Source organism: Gorilla gorilla, chromosome 8 (genome assembly GCF_029281585.2).
Source record: "Gorilla gorilla gorilla isolate KB3781 chromosome 8, NHGRI_mGorGor1-v2.1_pri, whole genome shotgun sequence".
NCBI classification, from domain to species: Eukaryota; Metazoa; Chordata; class Mammalia; order Primates; family Hominidae; genus Gorilla; species Gorilla gorilla.
This window is the reverse complement of record NC_073232.2, coordinates 127,097,172-127,123,261: the sequence shown is the minus strand read 5'-3', so window position 1 is coordinate 127,123,261 and position 26,090 is coordinate 127,097,172. Positions and strand designations below refer to the sequence as shown.

Here is a 26,090-nt window from a genome sequence, read left to right as displayed (position 1 = left end):
ACCGCCTCCACGGCGTGCTGCAGGATGGAGGTGAACTTGGAGAACATCCTGTCCCGGGACTGCAGCAGCCTCTCCCGGGACGACCTGGAGAGCTCCTCGATCCGCCGCCGCCGCCCCTGCTGCGGCTGCCGGGGCCGCTCCAGAGTGAAGGCCGGTGCGGGGCAGGGAGGACGAGCTGAGGATCGAGGCAGGGCCTGGCCCGGCCGCTTCAGGTGTGCGCGGGCGGCGCGGCGGCTCCGGAAGGCGCCGGGACGCGGCGGGCGGCGAGGAGGGCGTTCGGCGCGGACTCGGGGCCCGGAGAAGCTCCGGCGGCGGCACCGGTTGGGACACGGTGGCAGCCCGGCTCGGGTTCCTTCCGCCCGCTCTGCCCGCCGCGGCCTGCAGGGGGCGCCGCCGCAGCCCGGGGAGGCCCGGCCAGGCCTGCCCTGCGGCGGCGCCGCTAGACGCCGCGGGAGCGGGGGGCGCGCTGAGGCCTCGGCCTCGCGCGGGGCTGGAGGCGGCCTGTGGGCAGCCACCGCCCTCTCCCGGCTTTCTCAGGGCGCCTGGGACACCGGCTTTCTGACATTTTTACAGCTCAGCGATTCTCAAGAGTTTTGTTTCTCCAGTGGAAGTAACAGGCTGACTTTGTAGGGACACGCAGCCGTCCATATATGCGTATAGTATTCAGAGGTTCTTCCTGTAAGGACCGATTTGGAAGACTCGTTAAGAAGACAGTGTTCCTTAAGCAAACATTGGCAATGGATTTAAATGCTCAGATTTTGAACAAATCAACGACTGCAGGTGAAATGGCTTTGCTAACTGTAAAATATATTATTATTCAACATTGAAACAGGAAATCCCACATGAGCACATGGTAAGACCGCTGGCTTAGTTTAAATAGCCCATTATAATATTTATATATAATATATAACAATTTATTTGTGATATGGTTGATAGTGAGGTGTAGTGATTCAGAACAGCGTTTTCTATTCAGTTATCAGATGATACCGGAAAACATTAGCGAGGGAAAGAATCTGAAAGGAGTCCAGTAAATGCCTAAGGCAGATAAATAGAGCTACAAGGTTAAGCACTTCGGTGGAGGCTGCTTAAAATACTCCCTAACAGTGTATTAGTCAAGCCTTGAAGAAGCACTTCAGGCTGGTAAAGTTTAGGTTGAGTTAATACAAATTATAAAAATATTTGTATCCTGAAGAAATTTGTTTTATGCTGGTATTGGTGTTTTACCAAAAGGATCATTAAGTTCTTAAGATGAGGTGGGGAGTGAGTTTTGCACAACCAGTGCTGAAAATACATATCTGGCCCAGGCGCGGTGGCTCACGCCTGTAATCTCAGCACTCTGGGAGGCAAAGGCGGGAGGATCACTTGAGGCCAGGAGTTCGAGACCAGCCTGGCCAACATGGTGAAACTCCGTCTCTATTAAAAATACAAAAAAAAAAAAAAAATTAGCCGAACGTGGTGGTGTAATGGGATTACATGCTTGTAATCCCAGCTACTTGGGAGGCTGAGGCAGGAGAATCCTTGAACTCGGGAGGCGGAAGTTGCAGTGAGCCAAGGTTGCGCCATTGCGCTCTAGCCTGGACAACAAGAGCGAAACTCCATCTCAAAAAAAAAAAAAAATACACACACACACACACACACACACATACATGTATACACACACGTTTATACATACACAAACGTATATATACACATACGTATATATACACATACGTATATATACACATACGTATATATACATGTATACACACACACACACATATATATCTGTAATTGATTCATGAAACAGAGAAAAGGTGGCTGTCATATGGAGTGGGGGTAACTGGCCAGGCTCTGGGGCTGGGTAGCCTAAGTCCCAGCTCTGCCACCCACAGTGGAAAGTTATTTAACTTCTTTGTGTTTTAATTTGCTTATATGTCAAAAGGGGAGAACAGTACCTACCTCTTGAGGTTGTTGTGGGAATTAATTAATATATGTGAAACACTTTAACAGTGCCCAGTCCCTAATAAGAGATGCACAGACACTTATACTTGTTCTGAGTTGTGGTAGTGGTATTTAGCAAAATAATAGGGCCAGAAATCAGGAATTAAGGAGGAGATCTTAACTGGGCTTCTTTTCCCTCCTGTTTTTGTGGTTTATATCCCTGCGGTGCTCCTTGGCAGATAAATACGACCTTAATTTTCTACGTACTACCCCCAGAATGCTGGAGGCATCCTCTGTTGTTTTGTGCCCCTTACCAAATTCTGGCTGTGTCTGCTTCAACTGCGAGCACGTATGTATGCTTATTGTTATTATATTCATACACAGTTTAAGATGGTTAGTCATATTATTAGCCATAATTAGTTTCATGATCTAATTATCATGCATTTATATGGCATTTTGTAGTTCCAAAATGCCTTACAACCACTAATTGTATGAGGAGGTCTTACTTAGAGTTGTGTGTATTCGATGATGTCTATCTTTGTGTACTTATTATAAACACAATAAAATATATGTTTTGCTCTAGATTAATATCAATATTTAGGATGGTGATTCATCTACCTGCTGTCTAGGTTTCAAGACACACAAGTTGGACTAGAATTGTAACTGAGCAGATATTCCTATTTCTGATTGTCATCCTAGAATGCCTGCTGTGACTCTGACGTCATCAATTAGCTTAATACATGGGCACCGTTGGACCTGCCCCCAAAGCCTGTGATTTGAGAAAACACAAGAAAACATTCCCCTAGCCTCCAAAACACTTAGGTGTGGGTACCTGAAATTTCTCAGTTAGAACTTAATGCCTTTATCCCTTTGGCTTAAGCCAAATAAGAAACTTAGTCCTTGTTAAAATGAAAATACTCTTGGGAGATGTAACACATCAAACTCTGTCATTCATTAGACCTCAGGGGGAATGAATTTGTTAAATCCTTTTCTAAAATGAAGTTTAATTAGTGAAGACACAGAAAAATCTAGAAAATTGGAACCCAGTTGGGATGGTGTTGAGAAAAGAGATAAAAATAAATCTCTCTTTTTTTAACTTTTTAATAATAGTCATTCTGACTGGTGTGAGATGGTATCTCATTGTGGTTTTTATTTGCGTTTCTCTAATCAGTGATATTGAGCTTTTTTTCATATGCTTGTTGGCCACATATATGTTTTCTTTTAAAAAATGTCTGTTCATGTCCTTTGTGCACTTTTTAATGGGGTTGTTTGTGTTTTTTTCTTATAAATTTGTTTAAATTCCTTATAGATACTGGGATATTAGACCTTTGTTAGATGCATAGTTTGCAAATATTTTCTCCCATTCTGTAGGTTGTCTGTTTACTCTGTACAATAAACACCGATGACATGAGTTTTACCTATATAACAAACCTGCACATGTCTCCCTGAACCTAAAATAAAAGTTTAAAAAAGAAAGAGAAATAGAGTTAGATGATACCTGCTTCCAAATTTTGGCAGACTTCTGGAATTTGTGAGTTGAACACATCAATTGTTAGCAACATTCCCTCCTCAAATCCCACTAAAATGACAGTAAAGGGATTTTCCAAAGCATATGCCCAAAAGGATAAGTTAGGAGAGGAGAGAACAGCAATAGCATTTTCAGAATTAGAAAGTAGCCATAAGATGGGTTAACTCTGATGTGGCCGACCTAAGAAAGCTGAATCCTAAGCCAACAATGAAGAAAGCCAGGAATCAAAAGTCATCCCTTGGTATCCTCCATGGAGGCTTTGTTCCAGGACCTCCCAAGGGTACCAAAGCCTGAGGATGCTCAAGTCCCTAATGTAAAATGGTGTGGTATTTGCATATAACCTAGGCATCAATCTCCAATACACTTTAAATTGTCTCTAGGTTTCTATAATACCTAATACAACAAATGCTATGTAAATAATTGATATACTTTATTGTTTAGGGAATAATGACAAGAAAAAACCTGTACATGTTCAGTACAGATACAATTTTTTCCTGAAATATTTTCAAAAGTCTTGATAGAGGTTGCCTCTGTGGAACAGGAAATTGAGAGTTTGGGAGGAAGGACAGAAGCTTTCATAACACACCTTGTAAAACCTCTTAACTAAACCCTATGCTGCTGTAACACAAAGTTTGTTTGTCAAGGGGAGAAACTAGGAGCAGGAAACCATTTCTGATGCTTTTGTATAAGTTTAGACAAGGATTATAAGGGTTCATCCCTGTAGAAATAGGAAGGAGATGGTAGACTTGATAGATGAGATGTGATCAACCAAATTTTCCAAGTGATAAAGGGAGTGATTTGGTGAAGTGAAAGATGTTGCTGGAGTTTCTAGCTTGGAAGAAGTTAGTTGAAGATGCCATTAATTGGAATAGGGACCATGGAGATGTAGAAAGGTGATGAGATGGATTTTTTAATATGTTAGAATTTGATTATCTATACAATTACATCTATGTGGAGACATAGAGTATTGGGTGATGAGTTTGAATTAGGAAGTAAAGAGAGAGATCTGGGCTGATAATAAAGATTGGAGGATCATTTCTTTCTTTCCTTTTTTTTTTTTTTTTTTTTGAGATGGAGTCTCGCTGTGTCGCCCAGGCTGGAGTGCAGTGGCCCGATCTCGGCTCACTGCAAGCTCAGCCTCCTGGGTTCACGCCATTCTCCTGCCTCAGCCTCCCGAGTAGCTGGGACTACAGGCGCCTGCCACCATGCCCAGCTAATTTTTTGTATTTTTAGTAGAGAAAGGGTTTTACCGTATTAGCCAGGATGGTTTCAACCTCCTGACCTTGTGATCCGCCTGCCTCAGCCTCCCAAAGTGCTGGGATTACAGGCGTGAGCCACCGCGCCCGCCTGGAGGATCATTTCTTAAACATGGTAATGGAGATATAAGAAAAAAATGAGGTAGTTTAGTGAGATGGTGTGGTTGAAGGAAAAAGACAGAATGGATGCAAACTTGAGGACTCCCTGCATTTAAAGAGTAGGAAATGAAAGAAGAGCTCATTTAGAAACAGCAGTCAGAGATAGGAAAACATATAGTAAAGAAGTTCAGGGAGAAGTGAGTTTTAAAAATTGAGAGGCTGCTTCAAGGTATGATGATAAATTAGCTCAGTTCTGCAGTTGCCACAGAAACAAAAGGGAAGCTGATGGATCTCAGAACCTTTCATACAAACCATGAAAACCCTGGTGTTCAGTGTCATATTTTCTTGGTGCGTTCTGTGCATGTTCAGACCCACCTCATGGTGACAGTGTCTCACCTTAATCCCATGATCCCTTTGTAGAATTTTTGCCACTGGAAATTCTCTGTATAGACAAGCCTGCTCTTTCCAAAAGCACAATGGAGTTAGCACTGCAGGGGCAATTCTTTTTTTTTTTTTTTTTGAGATAGAGTCTCACTCTGTCACCCAGGCTGGAGTGCAGTAGTGTAATCTCCGCTCACTGCAACCTCCGCCTCCCGGGTTCAAGCGATTCTCCTGCCTCAGCCTCCCAAGTATCTGGGATTACAGGTGTGTGCCACCATGCCCGGCTAATTTTTGTATTTTCGATAGAGACAGGGTTTCACCATATTGGCCAGACTAGTCTCGAACTCCTGACTTCGTGATCCACCTGCCTCAGCCTCCGAAAATGCTGGGATTACAGGTGTGAGCTACCATGCCCATCCTGTAGGGGCAATTCTTAGCCAATAGGGGATGGAATCTGATGGATAAACACTGCAGTGCCCTGTCTTCCTGGTGGGCAATTGTGGGAAGCAAATCTAGAAAGTGTCCAGAACACTCTTCAGGAGGTCCTGTGGGATCAGTACCCACTGACCACAGTGGTGCCCTCGTATGCTTTTTCTCCTTTGCTCTCATTCTCCTTACTTCCTCACTCTGTGATCTGCAGTGAACTTCCTACAGTTGAGTCTTTGTCTTAGGCTCCAATTTTGAGAAAACCCACTATGTATGGGAGTTGGAGTGGGAGAAACTTAGAGGGAAAGGCTGAGTGCCACAAATTGGATATAGGCTAAGGAAGATACACCAGCACTGCCCCCTGCCCCCACCACAGGCTAGGAAATTACAATAAAGGAAGCATCTCCTGGAAATGAGCAGTGCTGCATATCAGAAAAATCCCAAATAACAGTGGCTTAAGGAAGTTTCTTTTTCAAATAAAAGAAGTTTGCCTTGTAAGTAGTCATGACTATAGCGTGACAGATCCATGAGATCATCACAGAGCCACACTCTTAGCTTTCTGCACCACTGCCCAGTGCTGTCACACTCAGGATCACTTCATGGTCCCATGTAGGTGCTAGAGCTCTAGTTACCACTTTTAGGGCAGTAGTAGGAGGAAGGAGAGAAAGGAGGAATTACCTTCTTCCTTTGAACAAATCCATTCTGAAAGTTCTACACTTCTGCTTACATTTCATTGGTCAGAACTTATGTAATCATACATCATGGTTAAAAAAGAAGCTGGGAAATGAAATGTTTAATTCTATGTAACCACCAGAAAAATAAAAAATACATAGTATAACTTTCAAATTTAGTACAAAAATTTTTGCTCAATCCAATGTACTATAATAAAGAAGATAAAAAAGATACTAGAAAAAGAAGCCTGATGCTAGGCATGGTGGCTCACACCTGTAATCCCAGCACTTTGGGAGGCCGAGGCAGGAGGATCGCCTGAGCCTGGGAGTTCAAGACCAGTCTGGGCAACATAATGAGACCCCATCTCTATTTCTAAAAAAAGAAGCCTGGAGAATAAACACAAAATAGGTCTTTCTCATATAATAAATGTAAATGAGCTTAACTCATCAATTAAAAGGCAGAGATACATACATTAGATTTTTAAAATGACATATTTTCTAGAAGAGACACATTTAAAAGGGAAGAGAAAGGCTGAAATCAATAAATCAAAAAAGATATACAGAGAACTATAATCAAAGGAAAACTAGAATAACAATTACATTAGACAAAATAGAGTTGAAGATGTAAAACATCACAAGGGATAAAGACAGCTATAGCATACTAGTAAAATAATAATAGATCAAGAAGACGTAATGTTTATGGTCATAAACATGTTTACTAATATAAATGCAAAATTTATAAAGCAATAACTGACGGAACTGCAGAGGGAAATAGATGAATAAACTATTATTTTTAGAGTTTTTAATTCACCCCTCATATAATCAGACAGATCAAACTGAGGAAATAAGCAAAAATGTAGGCTACTTGAATAACATGAGTAATAAACTCAAAGTAGACGTTATGGAGAAATTTATACACATCAAAGAAATCACATTTTCAGGCATACAGGGAATATTTACAACATTTGATTATGTATCAAGCCACAAACGAAACCTAAGGAAATTCTAAAAACACATTCATTTTTTTTAAAGAAATTAATTGAGCGAAACATACACCTGCCCACACAAATGGAAGTTATATCCTAGTGGGAAAAATCAATAACAAACACAAAATTGCATGTAGTGATAAATGCTATGAAGAGAATAGAATAAGGGGATAGAAGATGATTTGGGGAAGTGTTATTTTAAATTAGGTGGACAGGTAAGTCTTCTCTGAAGAGGTGCTATCTGAATGAAGCTAGGACATTAGCTGTGTGAATAGGAAAGAGATGAGCATTTCTGGCAGAAGAAGAGTGAGTGCAAGTGTCTTGAGATAGGAAAGAGTTTGACATGCCTTAGGAAGGCCAGTGTGGCTGGAGTAGATAAGTGATTGAGGAGAAAAATTAGTTGAATATACGGGTAGAGAGTAAGCCATGTCAGATCATGTAGAGCAGTTTATTCTCAATGCTATCCAAAAGTCCCCTTTTCTTAATGTAAAAATATCAATGGAAGTGTAACAAAATACACAGATTCATATATGTACAGCTTAATGAAGTTTTACAAAGAGAACCACCTGGGCACTCAGCACCCAGATCAAGAAAGAGAGGATACCACAACCTTAGAAGCCTCTTTGTGCCCCTTCCTGGTCAATTGCGCTTGCCATGGGTTACCACTATTCTGACTTCTTTATTTTTTATTTTTATTTCTGTATTTTTAGTAGAGATGGGGTTTCACCATGTTGGCCGGGCTGGTCTCCAACTCCTGACCTCAGGTGACCCGCCCACCTCAGCCTCCGAAAGTGTTGGGATTACAGGTGTGAGCCATTGTGCCCAGCCCTATTTTTTATTTTTTAATTTTATTATTTTTTCTCTTTTTGTGCCACATCTCACCTGGATATTCTGACTTCTAACACCATAGATTAATTTGCCTCATCTGTTATATCTCATTATTATTATTATTATTATTATTTTTCAAGACAGAGTCTCAGTCTGTTGCCTAGGCTGAAGTGTAGTAGCACGATCTCAGCTCACTGTAACCTCTGCCTCCCAGGTTCAAGCAATTCTCATGCCTCGGCCTCCCCAGTAGCTGGGTTTAAAGGCATGCACCACCACGCCCGGCTAATTTTCGTATTTTTAGTAGAGATGGGGTTTCGCCATGTTGGCCAGGCTGGTCTCGAACTCCTGGCCTCAAGTAGTCCGCCTGCCTCGGCCTCCCAAAGTGCAGGGATTAAAGGTGTGAGCCACCATGCCCAGCCTTGTTTTGAACTTTATATAAATGGGATCATATGGTATGTATTTTGTCATTGTTGGAGGCAAAGTTCTCAGAGTCAAGTTTATTAATATTGTGGTTCTGATCTTCTGTATCCTTAATGATTATTTGTCTGCCTGTTCTATCAGCTTTTGAGATGTGTGATTGGCTCCCACTCTGGTGGAGCCACTATTGTGACTTTTTCTACTTTTAGTTTTGCTGATTTTTGCTTTATATATTAATATTTTGAAGCTATGTTATGTGTATGTTCAGATTTTGACTTTTGGTCTCTTCCTGGTGGATTGACCTGTTTATTCTTATGTATGTGTGTCCCTTTTACGATAACAATGCAATTCAGGCTTTTCTCCTAATGGTTTGGGTCCAAGGAATCACAGCCTGCTGAGGTGCTCGCTGAGGGCAAAGGGATGTGGAATGAGTGATAGAAGATGCTATATATGGACCAGGCGCGGTGGTTCATGCCTGTAATCCCAGCACTTTGGGAGGCTGAGGCGGGCAGATCACCTGAGGTCGGGAGTTCGAGACCAGCCTGACCAACATGAAGAAACCCCATCTCTACCAAAAATACAAAATTAGCTGGGCATGGTGGTGCATGCCTGTAATCCCAGCTACTCGGGAGGCTGAGGCAGGAGAATCGCTTGAACCTGGGAGGCGGAGGTTGCGGTGAGCCGAGATTGTGCCATTGCACTCCAACCTGGACAACAAGAGTGAAACTCCATCTCAAAAAAAAAAAAAAAAAAGAATTAAAAAAAAAGGAAGGTGGTATATACTAGCTATGACCATATGACCACATGACCAGTTGTAGAAATGAGAGCTAGTGCAGTTGTATTTCTTATTTTGATATGGATATATTTGTATATATACTTTTTTAATTTTTAATTTTTTGTAGAGATGGTATCTCACTATGTTGCCCTGGCTGGTTCTGAACTCTTGAGCTCAAGTGATCCTCCCACCTCAGCCGCCTAAAGTGCTGATATTACAGACATGAGTCACCATGCTTGGCCTGTTTGTATGCAGAAACTTGCGATGATCTAGAATGCTCCATTTCATTACCCTGAAATGCATCAAAGCTAGACCATAGTTTTTACATGTGGTAGAGTAGTTGTCATTGTATTTTTTTCAAAAACTTGTTTTCTTCCCACTCTTATTTCCCTATCTTCTCAGTATTTAAACTACAAAATATCAAAGGGAGAGTATGAATTAGCTCAAAGAACACCCAAAGACCGAGAGAGAGATTTTGTAGCCTCTTTTGGAAAAACAGTTGACGTGTTGTTAATTTTACACAAGATAGTTGTACTCTGTTAAGTAGAAGCCTAAATTTTGAATTGTCTTCATATGGAAATTGTGATTTAAAGTGATACATGCCAAGATGACAAAAGCTGGACTGTGGAGGTTTTGTAATGTGTTGATCTGGTTAGGCTGAACTACATTTCCCATAATTCCCTTCCCTATGTTTCCAGTTAAGGGTGTGCCACAAGAGACGTACTTGGGTGAGATTTGGAGGACAGAGTGGAGGAGCAACTATATCAAGAGTATTGTTTTTTGTGCTCAGAGGCTGGGGAAAGGTCTCCAGGTGCTTTTGTGGCCCATGCATATTGTTATTTTATCTGCTGGCTTATCTCCTTGGTGTGGGGCAGGAAGCAGGCTGCAGCTGTTCCATCTTTCGCTGGATCTTCCTTCAGCTTCACTGACTCCTCATCTGACTGTGTATCCTCAACCAGATGTGTGTTTATCTCTGTGACAAAGAGCACCGGGTTCTCCTGCAGGATACCCACATCATGAAGGCTGGAGACAGAGCCTGAGATGGGTTCCATCTTGTCCTTGCTGCTTTGCACCCCCTGACAGCCTTCTTCCCAACTGCCTGCCCTGCAGACTTCAAGCTGCAGCATTAGATATGAAGGCAACAGCCTTCTAGACTTTATCAGCCCCCATTACTGCATATGGTCAAATCCTGGTAATAAATCCACCTGCACATGTGTGGTCCTAATGGTTCTGAATCTCTAATTGAATATTGACTCATATAGACCTATACAAAATGGTAAAATTGTATTTAGGGAAGTGTGATTTTTTTCCTTCCATTATTCCTTCTGTTTTTTTTTTTTTCCACTCATACCCTATAAAACCAGTGTCATAGGTTTTGGCAGTTACGTTTAAGTTTTCTAAGATACAGCTTGAGGAGATCTAGCATGCTTCATTTTATTACCCTGAAATGCATCAAGGTGAGACCATAGTTTGTACATGTGGTAGAGTAGTTATCATTGTATTTTATTGAATTTTCTTTTCAAATGGATTTGAGTCATTCATTGCATTTTATCCTGAAACTATGTTGATGGTGATAAGAATTTTTGGGTCCCAATATTAGGTGGCTTAATGAGAACAGTTTTGAACTGCCATTGGCTTAATGAGAACAGTTTTGAACTGCCATTGTTGCAGGAAGTGACTTCACAGGTGTGGACTGTGAAAGTGAAATCTATACTGTGAACTTTCGAATTGATGCTGTCACTGTTTAAGGAGCTATGGTACAGATAACAGGAGTAGTAGGTGTGCTACTAGCAGCACTGACTCTTAGCTGTGAAACTGATCTTCTTCAGAATGATCCCTTTTAAAGTGAGGACTTCAGTCTGTAGTTTGGAGCTATTAAGCAGTATCTGTCAGGTAACAATCTAGGTTCTGCATATGGCTTAATCAATAAGTAAAGGGGTTTGATTTTTCCATCTTGTAATGGTTAAGAAGTCAAGCGGTTCCTAAGCAGCAGGGTGTTGGGAGGCTGATAGGTTTGCTTGTCATACTTCCATAGATTTGGCTGGGAAGGAAACAAGTCCAAGGGGGAATTAGAAACTTTTATTACTTGGTACCTCCACCTCCACCTCCACCTCCACCTCCACCTCCACCTCCACCTCATCTCCCCTTTCCACGGGCTCCCTCTCCCTCTCCCCTTTCCACGGTCTCCCTCTCATGCCGAGCCAAAGCTGGACTGTGCTGCTGCCATCTCGGCTCACTGCAACCTCCCTGCCTGATTCTCCTGCCTCAGCCTGCCGAGTGCCTGCGATTGCAGGCGCGCGCCGCCACGCCTGACTGGTTTTCGAATTTTTTTGGTGGAGACGGGGTTTCGCTGCGTTGGCCGGGCTGGTCTCCAGCTCCTAACCGCGAGTGATCCGCCAGCCTCGGCCTCCCGAGGTGCCGGGATTGCAGACGGAGTCTCGTTAACTCAGTGCTCAATGGCGCCCAGGCTGGAGTGCAGTGGCGTGATCTCGGCTCGCTACAACCTCCACCTCCCAGCCGCCTGCCTTGGCCCCCCAAAGTGCAGAGATTGCAGCCTCTGCCCGGCCGCCACCCCGTCTGGGAAGTGAGGAGCGTCTCTGCCTGGCCACCCATCGTCTGGGATGTGAGGAGCCCCTCTGCCTGGCTGCCCAGTCTGGAAAGTGAGGAGCGTCTCTGCCCAGCCGCCATCCCACCTGGGAAGTGAGGAGTGCCTCTTCCCGGCCGCCATCCCATCTAGGAAGTGAGGAGCGTCTCTGCCCGGCCGCCCATCGTCTGAGATGTGGGGAGCGCCTCTGCCCCACCGCCCCGTCTGGGATGTGAGGAGCACCTCGGCCCGGCCGCAACCCCGTCTGGGAGGTGAGGAGCGTCTCTGCCCGGCCGCCCCATCTGAGAAGTGAGGAGACCCTCCGCCTGGCAACCGCCCCGTCTGAGAAGTGAGGAGCCCCTCCGCCCGGCTGCCACCCCGTCCAGGAGGGAGGTGGGGCGGGGGGGTCAGCCCCCCGCCCGGCCAGCCGCCCCGTCCGGGAGGTGAGGGGTGCCTCTGCCCGGCCACCCCTACTGGGAAGTGAGGAGCCCCTCTGCCCGGCCAGCCGCCCCGTCCAGGAGGGAGGTGGGGGGCTCAGCCCCCCGCCCGGCCAGCCGCCCCGTCCGGGAGGGAGGTGGGGGGGGTCAGCCCCCCGCCCGGCCAGCCGCCCCGTCCGGGAGGTGAGGGGCGCCTCTGCCCGGCCGCCCCCACTGGGAAGTGAGGAGCCCCTCTGCCCGGCCACCACCCCGTCTAGGAGGTGTACCCAACAGCTCATTGAGAACGGGCCGTGATGACAATGGCGGTTTTGTGGAATAGAAAAGGGGGCAAGGTGGGGAAAAGATTGAGAAATCGGAAGGTTGCTGTGTCTGTATAGAAAGAAGTAGATATGGGAGACTTTTCATTTTGTTCTGTACTAAGAAAAATTCTTCTGCCTTGGGATCCTGTTGATCTATGACCTTACCCCCAACCCTGTGCTCTCTGAAACATGTGCTGTGTCCACTCAGGGTTAAATGGATTAAGGGCGGTGCAAGATGTGCTTTGTTAAACAGATGCTTGAAGGCAGCATGCTCGTTAAGAGTCATCACCACTCCCTAATCTCAAGTACCCAGGGACACAAACACTCTGCCTAGGAAAACCAGAGACCTTTGTTCACTTGTTTGTCTGCTGACCTTCCCTCTACTACTGTCCTATGACCCTGCCAAATCCCCCTCTGTGAGAAACACCCAAGAATGATCAATAAAAAAAAAATAAAATTAAATTAAAAAAAAAAAAAAGAAACTTTATTACTTGGGTCACAGCAGGAGGTATGAGCTTTCCTCTGGTTTGCATGTGTGCCCCCAAAGTTCATGTGTTGCAAACTTAATCCCCAGTGCAACAGTGTTGGGAGGTGGGGCCTAATAAGAGATGATTAGGTCATGAGGGCTCTGTCCTCATGAATGGATTCATGTCATTATTGCAGAAGTAGGTTATTGTCAAAGTGAGATTATTATAAAAGGGAGTTCAGGCCAGGTGTGGTGGCTCACGCCTGTAATCTCAGCACTTTGGGAGGCTGAGGCGGGCGGATCACTGAGGCCAGGAGTTCGAGACCAGCCTGGCCAACACAGTGAAACCCTGTCTCTACTAAAAATGCAAAAATTATCTTGGCATGGTGACACGCACCTGTGGTTTCCCAGCTACTCAGGAGGCTGAGACAGGAGAATTGGTTGAACCCAGGAGGCAGAGGTTGCAGTGAGCTGAGATCGTGCCACTGCACTCCAGCCTGGGTGACAGACCTAGACTCTGTCTCAAAAAAAAAAAAAAAAGGATTTGGAGTTCAGCCCTTTCTCTCACACTCTCATGCTCTCTTGCCCTCCCACCTTCTCCCATGGGACGATGCAGCAAGAAGGCCCTCGCCACATGCTATTGTCTTCATATTGAAATTCCCAGCCTCCAGAACTATGAGAAATAAATTTCTTTTTAATTTATTACCCAGTCTGTGGTATTCTGTTGTAACAACACAAAACAGACTAAAACAGGCTTCATGCTTCCATCAGTTTCCTGTGCACTCAAGTCCCATAGGAGTCAGTGTGGATCAACCTCAGATAGATGCCACATACACAAGTTTGTGTCACAACTGAGAAACACTAAGCATAGGAATCCTCCAGTCTTATAAGGGGGCTGCTAGCAAACCTGCCCATCCTCCTCTCTGGAGAGAGACATTATCTTTAAGTATTCTGGAATGTAAGCACATCTTTCCTGAGGAGAAGGAAACTTTTCTATCCTGGAATGTCTCTGGGTGTCTCTATCTCTACTATCCTGGTCAGGAAACACATCGGCCCTCTGACCTGGAAAGAGACACTATGCTACACACACATCCTCATAAAGCTAGTCCAGGGTAAGTTGAAATGCGATGGAGAATTGCCTGCCAAAAGTAATATCTGGGAAAGCATGTCTTGTGGGGAGAAATAGGTCTTCGCAACACTGGGTCACTAGTCTCACATTATCTCCCTCGAGAGGAGGTTTCTTAGGATGGCTTGAATAAATTTTTGCATAGTCTAGAACTGCAGACACATATTGGAAGGCAAACTCCAACACTTGATTTATTACTCTTTATTTATACTCTGTGATTCCCATATCCTTTGGAGTCTGGGCCATCACCAAGGCATGGCTTGGAGTGGTCTTGGGAAATTGCAGTCTTGCTAACCTCCATGATCTGGCAACTGCTCTAGTAATGTTTTAAAATAGTTTTAAAATTTCAAAACAATTTAAAAATTATAATAGAGGTGTAAATACAGTTCAAAACACCTGAACTATTTGAGGGTAAGCTGCTGACATTATGTCTATCACTCCTATGTACTTTAGTGTGTATTTCCTGCAAACAAGAACATTCTTTGACGTAACTGCAATGCAATTATATTAGTTTCCTGGGGCCGTCATAACAAATTACCACAAACCTGATGGCTTAAAAAAACAGAAATTTATTTTCTCATAGTCTGGAGGCCAGAAATCTGAAATGAAGGTGTCAGCAGGGCTGTGCCTCCCCTAAGCCCCAAGGCTCCAGGGGAGGATCCTTCCTTGCCCATTCCAGCTTTTGGTAGCTCCAAGCGCTCCTTGGCTTGTGGCTGCATCGCTCTAATTTCTGCCCCCTTCTTCACATGGCATTCTCATCTTGCGTCTTCTCTTCTCTATGTGTCTCTATAAGGACACTTGTCATTGGATTTACAGCTCACCTAGATAATCCAGAATGATCTCATCTCAAGATTCTTAAGGTAATTACATCTGCAAAGATGCTTTTTTCAAATGAGGTCACAGGTTTCAGAGATTAAGATGAACACATATCTTTTTGGGGGCCACCATTCAACGCACTACAATAACCAGCATCTGTGTATTGAAATCAGTATCAATGTTGAAATTGCTGTTATCTGATCTGCAGACCCCACTTCAGATTTCACCAGTTGTTTCAATATCCTTTATAATAAAAGGATCCAGTTCAGAATCCCATGGTATATTTAGTTGTCATGCCTCTTTAGCGTCCTTCAGTCTGGAACAGTTTCTTGGTCTTTCCTTGACTTTCATGACTTGACATTCTTGAAGATTATAGGCTGGTTATTTTGTCAAATGGCCTTTAATTTAGGTTCCCAGTGTTTTCTCATAATTAGATTCAGATGTGCATTTCTGGAAGGCCTATCAGAGAGAAATATTTTCTTCCTGTACATCCTATCAGGTGGCACCTATTTTCTTTCTTTCTTTTTTTTTTTTTGAGATGGAGTTTTGCTCTTGTCACTCAGGCTGGAGTGCAATGGCATGATCTCACCTCACTGCAACCTCTGTCTCCTGCATTTGAGCGATTCTTCTCAATCAGCCTCCCAAATAGCTGGGATTACAGGTATGTGTCACCACACCTGGCTAATTTTTAATTTTTTTTTTAATTTTTAGTAGAGATGGGGTTTCACCATGTTGGTCAGGCTGGTCTCGAACTCCTGACCTCAAGTGATCCGCCCTCATTGGCTTCCCAAAGTGCTGGGATTACAGTCGTGAGCCACCACACCCGGCCACCTATTTTCAATTTGATCTCTTGGTTAAAGTGGAGACCGCCAGACTTCTCCACTGTTAAATTACGCTTTTCCTATGTATGTAAGCATCCTGTCCTTTGTCAAACTTTCAATTTAATTCTATCATTATGGACTTACAGTTTCTTGTTTTAATCAAGGGGTTATAAACCATTACTATTATTTTTTCTTCTTTGTCATTTTTTTTTTTTTTTTGAGATGGAGTCTCTCTATGTCACCCAGGCTAGAGGGCAATGGCTCAATCTCAGCTCACTACAAACTCTGCCTCCTAGGTTCAAGCAATTCTCCTGCCTCAGCCTCCCTAGTAGCTGGAATTATAGGTGCATGTCACCACACCTGGCTAATTTTTTTTTGTATTTTTAGTAGAGATGGGGTTTCACCATATTGTCCAGGCTGGTCTCAAACTCCTGACCTCAAGTGATCTGCCTGCCTCAGCCTCTCAAGGTGCTGGGATTCCAGGCGTGAGCCACTGCACTCTTCCTCTTCTTTGTCTTCATGTTATTATTTGCTACTCAAATTTTAGCCAGTGGGAGTCCCTCCAGGATGGCTGGCTTTTTTTTTTTCACATGTCACCATCCTTCTTTGACCATTTTCTTGCTTTCTGGCAGAAGACATTCCAGTCTTATTTCATACTCTTCATGAATCAGTATAGATCCATATCTGTGACCATCTCTTGGCCCAGAAAAAGCAAAACAACCAAATGTACTGTTTGATGTTTTGCCCACTGGGAGGATTTTATTTCTCTCTTCTTTTTTAAGGACACTCCTTGGTGTTGAAATGTTGCAGGAGTCCTCTTCTGGTTGGTGCCAGCATGTCATGAAGCAGTATCTGTAAACCAGGCCTTAGTTTTTTTCCTCTTAGCTGATGAAGAATAATTCTCTCATGAGACCATAGGCATGGACTGAAGGAGAGGCAGCAAGACCTCAGGAGTAAGTGTTGTAAGATATTGAGTCACTTGCTCATGCAACTTGTACATTCTGAACCTACTTGAGCCTAATTTCTTACATGCTGTTTCCACTGAATGAAGGATTGCTGTTATCCATATTCAACATTATGCTTTGGTGGGTCAGATACCAGTGTTCATGATGGCAGCTTGGGTTGCACGATTACTTAATGTCCCATATTTAGGCCTAGTAGTAATACAGGAGCTTTTTCTCAAAATAGGAATAATTATAGTAGAAGAGGGTGTGACTTTGCTCCAGAGACCTGTGGACCTTCCTACTGGGGTTTGTCATAGACTCCATATAACATCCCTATATGCCACAGACACTGAGCATCACTGGCTCTGTTGAGTCATCAAGCCCAATGGGCAAGACAGCCTGCATTACATCCTGGATCTACTTCATAACCTTCTTTTGCTCTATTCTCTACTCAGAACCAACAGCCTTATAGGCAACTGGGAAAATGGGTTGGAGTGGTGTACAATAATAGCACATAATATCTCCAAAAATTCAAGAAAGCCCTCAAATTATCGTGTCTTCTTTTTAGTGATACACGATACGAGGTATAGTAACTTATATTTCATTTTGGAGGAGATATCCTGATGTGTTCCAAACCACTGAATCCCTAGAAATTCAGCGTAGGCCTTGGAATACCCATGGAGGTTTTCTTCAACCCTCTGTCTCTAGTGTGCCTTAATAAGACATCTAAGGTGTTTGCTACTTTCTGCTTATTAAGTCCAATCAGAATAATGCCATCACTTTGCTTATTAGGTAAAATTAGCGTAATGCAGCAGATCATTGTGACGTTCTATAGAGTGTCAAGATGACTGAAATTTCGGCAGACGAGATTAAAGCTGACAGCAGGAAGCTGGGCAAAGTGGCTCACAGCTGTAAATCCCAGCACTTTGGGAGGCTGAGGCGGGTGGATCACTTGAGGTTAGGAGTTCAAGACCAGCCTGGCCAACATAGTGAAACCCTGTCTCTACTAAAAATACAAAAATTAGCCAGGCATGGTGGCTCATGCCTGTAGACCCAGCTACTTGGGAGGCTGAGGCAGGAGAATCGTTTGAACCCGGGAGGCAGAGGTTATAGTGAGTTGAGATCATGCAACTGCACTCTAGCCTGTCTCAAAACAAACAAAAAAAATGCTGACAGCAGCAAAGTTGGCATAGCCCTAAGATAAAATCATAAGATGCCCCTAGAAACCATATTTCTTCTAGTGGTCCTCGCAAATTGGTAATAGAGAATAAAAAGCACTTGCCAGGGCAATAGCTACATGCCAGGTGCTGGGATTCTGTTGATTTGCTTCAATAAAGAAAACAGAGTAGAACAACAATTGAGGTTGGAGTTACCACTTGATTAAGTGTATGATTATTCCAGTCATTTTCCAAGACCTATTTACCTTCTGTACAGGCCAGACAGGTGAAATAAATGGGAATATAATAGTAATCACCAGACCTGTATCACATCTTTGATTTTTGCATAAATCTCTGCAGTTACCTTCAGGGATGCAGTTTTGCTTTTGGTTTATGATTTTGATGGGAAGAAAAAGTTTCAAGGGCTTCCACGTCAACCTTCCTACCGTAACAGTCTTTACTTCACCAGTCAAGGAACCATTGCAGGGATTCTGCCTGTTGCCAAGGATGTCTATTCTAATTATACAGCCAGAGACTGGGGAAATCACCATAGGATGGGCATGTAGATGAACTTAGGCCAAAATACTATTTATTACATGAACATTGTAAGTTCACCACTTTGGTGGAATACAGTATTATTATGGATCTTCAAGAAATGGTATCAGTTTAGGGCTAGTGTCTAGAATTTCTCAAAAGACTGGGTGTTCTTTCTCTAGTGTATGGTAACCTTAGAAAAATGTTCACAGGCCCCTTTGGGAATGACTTGGAGGAAGGTGTATAGTATATTCCTTTGACATTTTTGTACAGTCTTTCCTCAAGAGGACCTAGCCTCCCCATCACTCAAGAGACCCTGGATTCAAGAGCTGCCTAACATCTAGAAACTTGGTAAGAGGCCAAGACTTTAATGTAATTTGATTCAGATTTCTAGCCACCAGATCTAGAGTTCTTACTGTTGTATTGATCAAGTGATACTTCAGTAGGCTGACCATTTATTTCATTCCTAGATGTATCATGATCCATAGTCTGCTAGATTAAGAATTTTGATTATATTCCAGTACTTTCTGCTGTCATTACAGTAATTTCCTCTACCATGTTTCTGTTAGTTAAGTGCTTCCACGTGGCCTGTATCTCTTCTGAATCCCATCGTTTCCACTGTCTCGTTGGCAGCCTCTCCTACTATCATCTCACCATCATGGAGCTTTTCAAGGATGCTTGCTCTCACTTCATTAATGCATTTCTTATGGCAAATGAACAGAGTGCCTTCTTAGCCTTCCAGAAGGATATAATGGGGGATGGATATGCATGTTGCAAATGATAAACGAGTTTTGCATTCTGTTCCTCTGATCTGTGGGTACACTCCTCCATGTCTATGCCAAGGACATTCTAACAGGTCAACTTTTAGAACGTTGAGCCCAAAGTTCAATCAGTCAACCAAGCAAAGTGTTAGAGCCGCTTCCAGCTGTGCTAGTTCACACACCTTAAACCCAGAATCTCTTGCAAATGCATTCATATGAGTACATTTGATATGATCTAATTTTATGTCTTTCCTTTTCAAGTACACTTGTCAAATTCATTTCTAATGTATTTCCTAAGTTTTCTCTACATAATTCCCAGTCTCTCTGCATATTAGAAAAATCTGGAAATTCTTTCAGCATATAAGCTATGTCTTCCTGGGTTAAACTTAACACTCATCTCCTTAGAGGATCCTGATATTTGACTCCAGTTATGAGTCTAGAGTCATTCAGGGGTGGTCAGGGAGGGTCTTGAGAAGGATAGGCATCTCTTTGCAAGGCGTCTTCCCTAAGCTATACAGGATCTTTAAGGAAACCTCTTCTCCTCAGACACACAGGAGGGTAGACTGTTTCTTTTTCTTTTATTTTATTATACTTTAAGTTTTAGGGTACATGTGCACAATGTGCAGGTTTGTTACATATGTATACATGTGCCATGTTGGTGTGCTGCACCCATTAACTCGTCATTTAGCATTGGGTATATCTCCTAATGCTATCCCTCCCCCCTCCCACCACCCCACAAGTCTTGCTCTGTTGCCCAGGCTGGAGTGCAGTGGCGCGATCTCGGCTCACTGCAAGCTCCGCCTCCCAGGTTCACGCCATTCTCCTGCCTCAGCCTCCCGAGTAGCTGGGACTGCAGGTGCCCACCATCACGCCCAAATGATTTTTTCTATTTTTTAGTGGAGATGGGGTTTCACCATGTTAGCCAGGATGGTCTCGATCTCTTGACCTCATGATCTACCCACCTCAGCCTCCCAAAGTGCTGGGATTACAGGTGTGAGCCACCGCACCCAGCAGGAGGGTAGACTGTTTCTTCCTGCAAGAGAGGCTTGGAGAGACTTGGGAGTTAAAAATTTTCAACTTTGTTCAGTTACACCGAGAGGACCCCATTCCAAATCTCTGGTCTACTCCCTCTGAATGTCATAAGTATAACATAAGACAGCATGTCTTATGACAAGTCTGTGAATTCAACTGAAGTTATCATTTTGCAACCCAGACGACTAAATTTTGGGTCTGATTTTCAGTAAGTTTGACTCTATAGCTATAAAAAAAAATAGTAGATTATCTTAGGGCCACCATGGATACTCTGTAGTTCTTTGTGATTTGAGATGAATCTTTTTTTTTTTTTTTTTTTTTTTGAGACAGAGTGTCATCCTGTTGCCCAGGCTGGAGTGCAGTGGCCTGATCTTGGTTCACTGCAACCTCCACCTCCTGGTTCAAGTGATTTCTTGCCTCAGCCTCCCAAACAGCTGGGATTACAGGCACCTGCCACCACACCTGGCTAATTCTTGTATTTTTAGAAGAGATGGGGTTTCGGCATGTTGTCCAGGCTGCTCTCAAACTCCTGACCTCAAGTGATCCACCTGCCTCGGCCTCCCAAAGTGCTGGGATTACAGGTGTGAGCCACCATGCCTAGCCTGAGATGAATCTTTAAAATCCTGGTTTTAAGCTGGGTGCAGTGCTGTACACCTGTAATCTCAGCTACTCAGGGGGCTGAGGTGGAAGGATCCCCTGAGCACAGGAGTTTGAGGCCAGCCTGGACAACGTTGCAAGACTCCATTAAAAAAAAAAAACAACAACAAAAAGCAAAACAAAACAAAACAAAAAACACTAACCCTGGTTGTATTATCTTTTTTTCTGTATTCTCTTTAGTGTAGTCAGAAGCAGCGAATCCACCCCATGATTCTTACAGTCTTTATTACTACCATAGCCATCAAGTGCCATAGCCACTTGGTCTTTCAAGCCACTTGTTTCAGTAGAAACTTCACACAAACAACTACAGGTGATAATTTAGTTCCTCATATGCCCTGCATATCTGCAGACCATTAGATTCCAATTTCCAATTTCCAATTAACAAAGAGTTCAGTACTGCTTTCAAAGTTGAAGACATAACCAAACAATCCTAAATCCCATTTTTTGAGAGTTTATTTCCTGGGAGTACTCTATCACCAGGTACCACATTGGTTAGGGTGTACTCAGGAAACAGAAACCACACTAGTCATTTCAGCAGAGAGAATTTAATATAAGAAACGTGTTATGGGCTGAGCGCGGTGGCTCATGCCTGTAATTCCAGCACTTTAGGAGGCCGAGGCAGGTGGATCACTTGAGGTCAGGAGTTTGAGACCAGCCTGGCCAACATGGCAAAATATATTTTTATTTTACACACACACACACACACACACACACACACACACACACACACACACACACACACAGAAATTAGCTGGATATGGTGGCTTGCACCTGTGGTCCCAGCAACTCAGGAGGTTGAGGCAGAGGATCACCTGAGCCCAGGAGGCAGAAGTTGCAGTGCCACTGCACTGCAGCCTGGGTGACAGAGTGAGACCCCATCTCAAAAAAAAAAAAAAAAAAGTTCCATGGGATTTTTGCTTAAAAAAAGTGACAGGCAGACATCAAGGTCCAGAAATCATAAACTTCCAGGGGAACAAAGGGAAGAAGAGAAGTTTGTGTTTTTTAGAAACTAGCGGCTCGGCAGAGGGCCCCACAGAGCCGGGACTTAGATCCCTGAGGAAGAGGTCCTGCCCTGCTGGTACTGGTACCTCAGAGGGGGCACCTTCAAGCTAATTTTGGAAGTGCCAAAAAAAGTGAGAGACTAAAGCCAACACTGCACAGAGGAAAGTGCTGTTGCTGAGGTAACACTGATGGGAACAGCACAGAGCAGGAGAGGCAGTCCCGGCTTCTGCCTCCTACTCTAGCACCCGCTATGGGCAGAACCAAACAGAGAACTACCTGGCAAAAAAGGAACAGTTTGCAGGCTCCCAGACCCAGACCACAAAGCAGAATTTACAAGGGTGGATTTAGAGCTGATGGAATACAATTATGAGTGTTTTAACACATAACTACAGAGACTCAGTTACAGTAAAGGATGTGGTGAAACAGATGTTTATATGTGGAGTCAGCATGTCTATAGGTGGGGCAGCTATAAATACAGTTGGCCGTTAAACAACATGGGTTTGAACTGTGTGGGCCCACTTATATGTGGATTTTTTTCTGCCTCTGCCTCTCCTGAGATAGCAAGACCAACCCCTTCTCTTCCTCCGCCTACTCAATGTAAAGATGACAAGGACCTTTATGATGATCCACTTCCATTTAATACATGGTAAATATATTTTCTTTTCCTTATGATGATCTTGGTTTTAAATTTTTTTTTTTTAATAGAGACAGGGTTTTGCTATGTTGTCCAGGCTGGTCTTGGACTCTTGTTGTCAAGTGATCCTCCCGCCTCAGCTTCCCAGACTGCTGGGATTACAAACATGAACCACTGTGCCTGGCATCATTTTCTAAATGATATTTTCTTTTCTCTGGCTTACTTTATTATAAGAATGCAGTATGTAATGTATATATACCATACAAAATGTGTGTTAATCAACTGTTTGTATTATTGGTAAGGCTTCTAGTCAACAGTAGGCTATTAGTAGTTAAGTTTCAGGGCAGTCAAAAGTTTTATGTGGATTCTCTTTTTCTTTTCTTTTTTTTTTTTATTTTTTGAGTTGGAGTCTTGCTCTTGTCACCCAGGCTGGAGTGCAATGGCATGATCTCGGCTGATTACAACCTCCACTTTCTGGTTCAAGCAATTCTCCTGTCTTAGCCTTCCAAAGTAGCTGGTATTACAGGCATGCACCATGCCTGGCTAATTTTTGTATTTTTAGTAGAGATGGGGCTTCACCATGTTGCCAGGCTAGTCTCAAACTACTAATCTCAGATGATCCGCCCACCTTGGCCTCCCAGAGTGCTGGGATTACAGGTATTAGCCACCATGACCAGCCTTATATGTGGATTTTCAACTGTCCCCTAACCCCTATGTTGTTCACGGGTCAACTGTGTATTCAGGTATGTTATACTGGTGATGCAAATAATAAGAGTGGTGTTGCCAAAAATAATATTATTTTCCAAAGTAGTGAGCAACTTTTGGTAATATTCCAAAAAATAATGTACCATTTCCCCTTAATTTACAGAATGGTGCATTCCTGGAAATTGTATCGCATATTAAATACTCACCTAATAGTAAATAGTTTCTTCACCAACATGGATATCCTGCCGGACATGTAAAAGTTATATAGGACAAGAGAGAATTCTTACTTTTATAGGACTTTCCTGTATATTACAGGATGTTGAATACTGTCTCCTGAATCCTATAGTCCTCCACAAATTTCCAAAACATCTCCTAGGATATGGCAGTATCCTCTCCATTAAGACTAACTGTCACAAGATCTTACCAGCAGGTAAGGGCATAGGAATTTTGGATATTATTTTGAGTGAAACTAGAAGCCATTTGACGGTTTTGAACAAACACACTCAATTTTTTTTACATTAAAAACATTATTCTGGGCTGGCTGCGGTGACTCACACCTGTAATCTCAGCACTTTGGTAGGCTGAGGCAGGTGGATTGCTTTGAGCTCAGGGGTTCGAGACCAGCCTGGGCAAAATGGCAAAATCCCATCTCTACAAAAATACGAAGATTAGTCTGGTGTGGTGGCTGATGCCTGTATTCCCAGCTACTCAGGAGGCTGAGCCTGGAGAATCACTTGAGCCTGGGAAGCAGAGGTTGCAGTGAGCCAAGATCATGCAACTGCATGCACTCCAGCCTGGGCAACAGAGTGAGGCCCTGTCTCAAAAAAAAAAAAAAAAAATCATTCCAGATGATGCTATGTGGCAAATAGACTGTGGGAAAGGCAAGAATGGAAGCAGGGAGTCCAGATAGGGGGCTCACATTATTTCAGTAAGAAGTGATGGTGGCTTGACTAGTGGAGGAAGTGGTGATAGGCAGTTGGACTCTGGATATATTTCAAAGGTAGAACAGGTGGGAGTTGCTGAAAAATTGGATATGAATGAGGAAAGAGCAAGGCAAAGGATGATGCCAAGATTTTTGGCCTGAACAACTGTGAATGGTGGTGCGATTTGTAAATATGGAAAATACTGGTAAGGAGTGGGTTTTTGGAGGGGGGGATCAAGAAGTTCTGTTTTCAATCTGTCAGATGCCTATTAGATATCCAGATGGAGATGCTGAAGAGGCAGTTGGATATACCAGCCTAGGGCTCATGGGAGAGGTCAGTGTGGAAATATAAATGAGAAAGTTGTCAGGACCTAAATGGAATTTTAACTACATGAACCTGGATGCCATCACCAAGGGAGTGAAGAGGTGATCACATTCCTTCATAGGAAGAGAAGAGGTTCAAGGAATGACCCAGAGGTACTCCAAGATTTGGAGGCTGGGAAGAGGCAGAGATGCCAGCATAGGAGAGTAACATTGACCTGCACTATGTTTTCTGACTGTAATACAATAATAATTGCTAGTGCCGAGCCTATTTTAAGCACTTAATGTTTACTGTACTGGCTGGACACAGTGGCTCATGCCTGTAATCCCAACACTTTGGGAGGCTGAGGTGGGCAGATCATGAGGTCAAAAGATTGAGACCATCCTGGCCAATATGGTGAGACCCACCCCATCTCTACTAAAAATAAAAAACTAGCTGGGCTTGGTGGTGCGCACCTGTAGTCCCAGCTACTTGGGAGGCTGAGGCAGGAGAATCACTTGAACCTGGACGGTGGAGGTTACAGTGAGCTGAGATCGCGCCACTGCACTCCAGCCTGGCGACAGAGCGAGACTCCGTCTCAAAAAAAAAAATTAATTAAAAAAATATACATATATACTGTACTACTACTATCTTTTGGTTTGTTTGTTTTTTATAGAGACAGGGTCTTGCTTTGTCACCCAGACTGGAGTGCAGTGGCATGAGCATAGCTCACAGCATCCTCGAACTCCAGGCTCAAGTGATCCTCCCACCTCGGCCTCCCAAGTAGCTGGGACTATAGATGTGCACCACCATGGCTGGCTAATTTTTTTTTTTAATTTTTGTAGACATTGGGGGGGTCTCATCATCTTGCCCAGGCTGGTCTTGAACTCCTGGGCTCAAGCAATCCTCCTGCCTCAGCTTCCCAAAGTGCTGGGATTACAGGTGTGAGCCACTGTGCCCAGCCTGTACTACCATTTTTTTTTTTTTTTAAACGGAGTCTCTTGCTTTGTCGCCCAGTCTGGAGTGAAGTGGTGCAATCTTGGCTCACTGCAACCTCTGCCTCCTGGGTTCAAATGATTCTTCTGCCTCAGCCTCTGAGTAAGTAGCTGGGACTACAGGCACGCACCACCACACCCAGCTAATTTTTGTATTTTTAGTAGAGATGGGATTTCGCCATGTTGGCCAGGCTGGTCTCGAACTCCTGACCTCAGGTGATCTGCCTGCCTCAGCCTCCCAAAGTGCTGGGATTACAGGCATAAGCCACCGCGCCCGGCCAATAGCACATTATTATATAAAAAATATATAAGGCAAATTAGTTGCACTTAACTTCGTTGGATAAAAACATAGTAACATAGTCATTACACAGTTACCTGCTTTGTGGACATAGTTAATAGTAAAATAGCAAATAAGTAATTTATTTTACTTCACAAATAATGACAGTTTTTTTATAGTCAGTTCAACTTTGTGAGAAATTTAACCTTGTGTATATATGGACAAAAATGTGTTATGTTACTCAGATAAAGTAGATAAGATAACTTCATAATACCAGGTCACAGAGTGGAATATTTAGGAATTATAGGCCAATCTAACTGTCCTGTCCTACTT

At 43.5% G+C, this 26,090-nt stretch overlaps 2 protein-coding genes across 4 annotated transcripts in view; one reads left to right on the top strand and one right to left on the bottom strand.

Annotated features, from left to right (window-relative positions):
• Nucleotides 1–440, bottom strand: part of FHIP2A (FHF complex subunit HOOK interacting protein 2A) — a 78,276-nt gene extending 77,836 nt beyond the window's left edge. Inside the window, exon 1 of one of the 2 annotated variants that reach the window (XM_004050133.5) lies at nucleotides 3–440. In XM_004050133.5, the coding sequence (XP_004050181.2) occupies nucleotides 3–47 (45 nt within the window). In that variant the 5' untranslated portion in view covers nucleotides 48–440. The remainder of the gene's footprint in view (nucleotides 1–2) is intronic. The other variant, XM_004050134.5, reaches the window with a different exon arrangement.
• A 196-nt stretch (nucleotides 441–636) lies between these two features.
• ABLIM1 (actin binding LIM protein 1) overlaps nucleotides 637–26,090 on the top strand; it is a 390,799-nt gene continuing 365,345 nt past the window's right edge. The window contains exon 1 of one of the 2 annotated variants that reach the window (XM_063710526.1): nucleotides 637–853. The gene's annotated coding sequence lies outside the window, so the exon portion shown is untranslated. Of the gene's footprint in view, nucleotides 854–1,702; nucleotides 2,270–26,090 lie in introns of those variants that run through there. The other variant, XM_063710525.1, reaches the window with a different exon arrangement.